The 2280-nt window shown below is 29.5% G+C and overlaps 1 protein-coding gene across 1 annotated transcript; it reads left to right on the plus strand.

Moving 5' to 3' along the window:
• The first annotated feature begins 24 nt into the window (after positions 1 to 24).
• Positions 25 to 1038, plus strand: LOC100570197. Its single transcript, XM_008191493.3, has 3 exons — positions 25 to 250; positions 449 to 614; positions 704 to 1038. The coding sequence occupies exons 1-3, from the start codon at positions 107 to 109 to the stop codon at positions 844 to 846; spliced, it is 453 nt and encodes a 150-aa protein (XP_008189715.2). The 5' UTR covers positions 25 to 106; the 3' UTR covers positions 847 to 1038.
• Positions 1039 to 2280: the final 1242 nt, after the last annotated feature.

Below are 2280 nucleotides of genomic sequence, written 5' to 3' on the forward strand. Positions count from 1 at the left end.
ATTAAATATATTAAATATATTTTATAGGTTATTGTTTACTTTGTGTCTTCTTCCCATCATACAAAACACCATCTTTTGTAGTAGTATTGGAGGAAGTTTTAAACGAATGGAAGTAGCAATACAAAATGATGAAATTAATATAAATGATTGCAAATATTTTAACTCCAGTAAATGCATTTTTGAAAATAATTCAAGTCAAACAATGAGTTGCGTTACTATAAACTATCTTGCGTCACTTGACTATAAATTAGTAAGTAGAAAACAAGGAGTTTATCATAAACCGTTTAAGAGCTAAATATTTTCATTGAGTTTTATAATGAGCCAATAATGTTCCAGTAGAATAAATAGGTTCATTTTTAGACAATTAAATAATGATCATAACTGTGTTTCAAATAATTGGGCAGGTAGTTTAAAGTGTCAATTGCATACTTACCAATTATTTATTTAGGTTGAAGTCAAAGATCGTTATACTGGTGAAATGCTCGTGAACAATAGCAAATTTTTAGCATTTATACATTTTCCAAAGAGCTATACCCAAGACTTGATCATGTTTATTGACCGTCGTAAAGAATATGGTATGCAATCGCTGGCGTACATGTATTTTGCCAAACATAGTATGTAAATACAATTTTAGTATTTTTATTTTTGTTTACAATGTATTTTATTGTTGGTTATATTATACATTACCTTTTTGTAATTTTAGATATGTTGTTTAAAAATCAAATATTGATGGATGTAAAAAATGCAATCCATTATCTAATGCAGACAACTTTATATAGTTGTTCCAATAATCCACAAATAGCTACTTTGCCCATGGTAAGATTGACCATTAGCTTAAAATTTTAAATGTACTCATACAATTACCTAATCATTTTGTAAGATACGTGGCCACAATAGCCACATAGTTACATATTATTCAGCTGATTAAAATGTAATGGAATCTATTGTTTATTACATAATATTAAAGCACGGTATACACACATGGAATTTCTAAAGTCAAAAAAATAACAATTTGTTTTACTGAGTATTTGAAAAAAACCCAATAAAAATCGAATCGTTTTAATATAATATAATGAAAAAAGACAATTTATATTTAATTGTTTTTTTATTCTTGGTACCGCTTCAAAAACTTAGGTCTTACACAATATTAAAAATTAATAAGAGATATATGGTTGAATATAAAAGATTTCTAAATTAAGTTGTACCTGAGTACCTATCGATAAGTTTGATAAATGAGATAGATTTGTTGATGTTGTCATCGATTGGGCTGAGGGCTTCAAAGAGATTGTCAGGCATTCCTGGGATTTTTCTAGTATCCATAGACAGTAGATACAAAGAAGGTGCTTAACTGTAAGAGATTCTCCACAGGTTTGGCACAGTGTTGGTTTTTCACTACGCGTAAGATGACATGGAATTATACGCACCTAGTCTGTTAATAATTATTTCATCTTTTCGACGTGATGAATAAGGTTTAGGTCAGTATTTGGTAGTATTTTGGATTTCTCTGAGTTTGTACGATAAGTGCTAACATTCCTATGGATGTCAATTAAGTGAGTAGAAGGTGCGTATTTCCGTCCTATGGTTATTTACTGTTATTTTGTCAGCTTTTTCATTGCCATGAATTCTACAATGGCCTGGTATCCACTGTCCATATAAACCATATGTTCTTGTTAGGCGTTAACTTTTGAAATTATGTTACTTATTTGCTATATACTATATTACCTTATGTTACTGTTAGGGTGGTCGAGTGCAAGTTATACTTAATTTAGTTAACAGCGCTTAGCGAATCTGTACAAATGTCAATTTAATGGCTACGTGGACTCCCTCAAGGAGTGCAATGTATTCCGCTGTATTAGCTAGTTTGTAAGATGAGGAAATTATGTCATGGTCATAATTTATGATAGCAACACCTGAGTTGGTTTGGAAGCAATTGTATAGATTTGTGAGTTGAGCGGTGAAAAGACCAACATTTCGTTGAATAAGTTTTTATATATATAGTATATTTCGTTTCTTTTTTTCTATATGCTAGACTGGTGTACCAAAGGAGGCACCACACTATTATCTCGTTAGTTAATTCGATTTGATATAAAATGTATTACTGTGGTAATACAATAAAAGAAAAAATCACGTAAAATAAATTATTCATGTCAACATATTTGATTTTGATATGTTATTGTTACTTTAAGTTTAAAGTGTATCTTCGTAATTATTAGTAATTGTAAACAAAGAACGATTTTGAGCAGATTTCAGTACTTATACCAAAATGATTATTTTTAAAAA

The sequence above is a fragment of the Acyrthosiphon pisum genome, unplaced genomic scaffold (genome assembly GCF_005508785.2).
Source record: "Acyrthosiphon pisum isolate AL4f unplaced genomic scaffold, pea_aphid_22Mar2018_4r6ur Scaffold_18812;HRSCAF=19494, whole genome shotgun sequence".
NCBI classification, from domain to species: Eukaryota; Metazoa; Arthropoda; class Insecta; order Hemiptera; family Aphididae; genus Acyrthosiphon; species Acyrthosiphon pisum.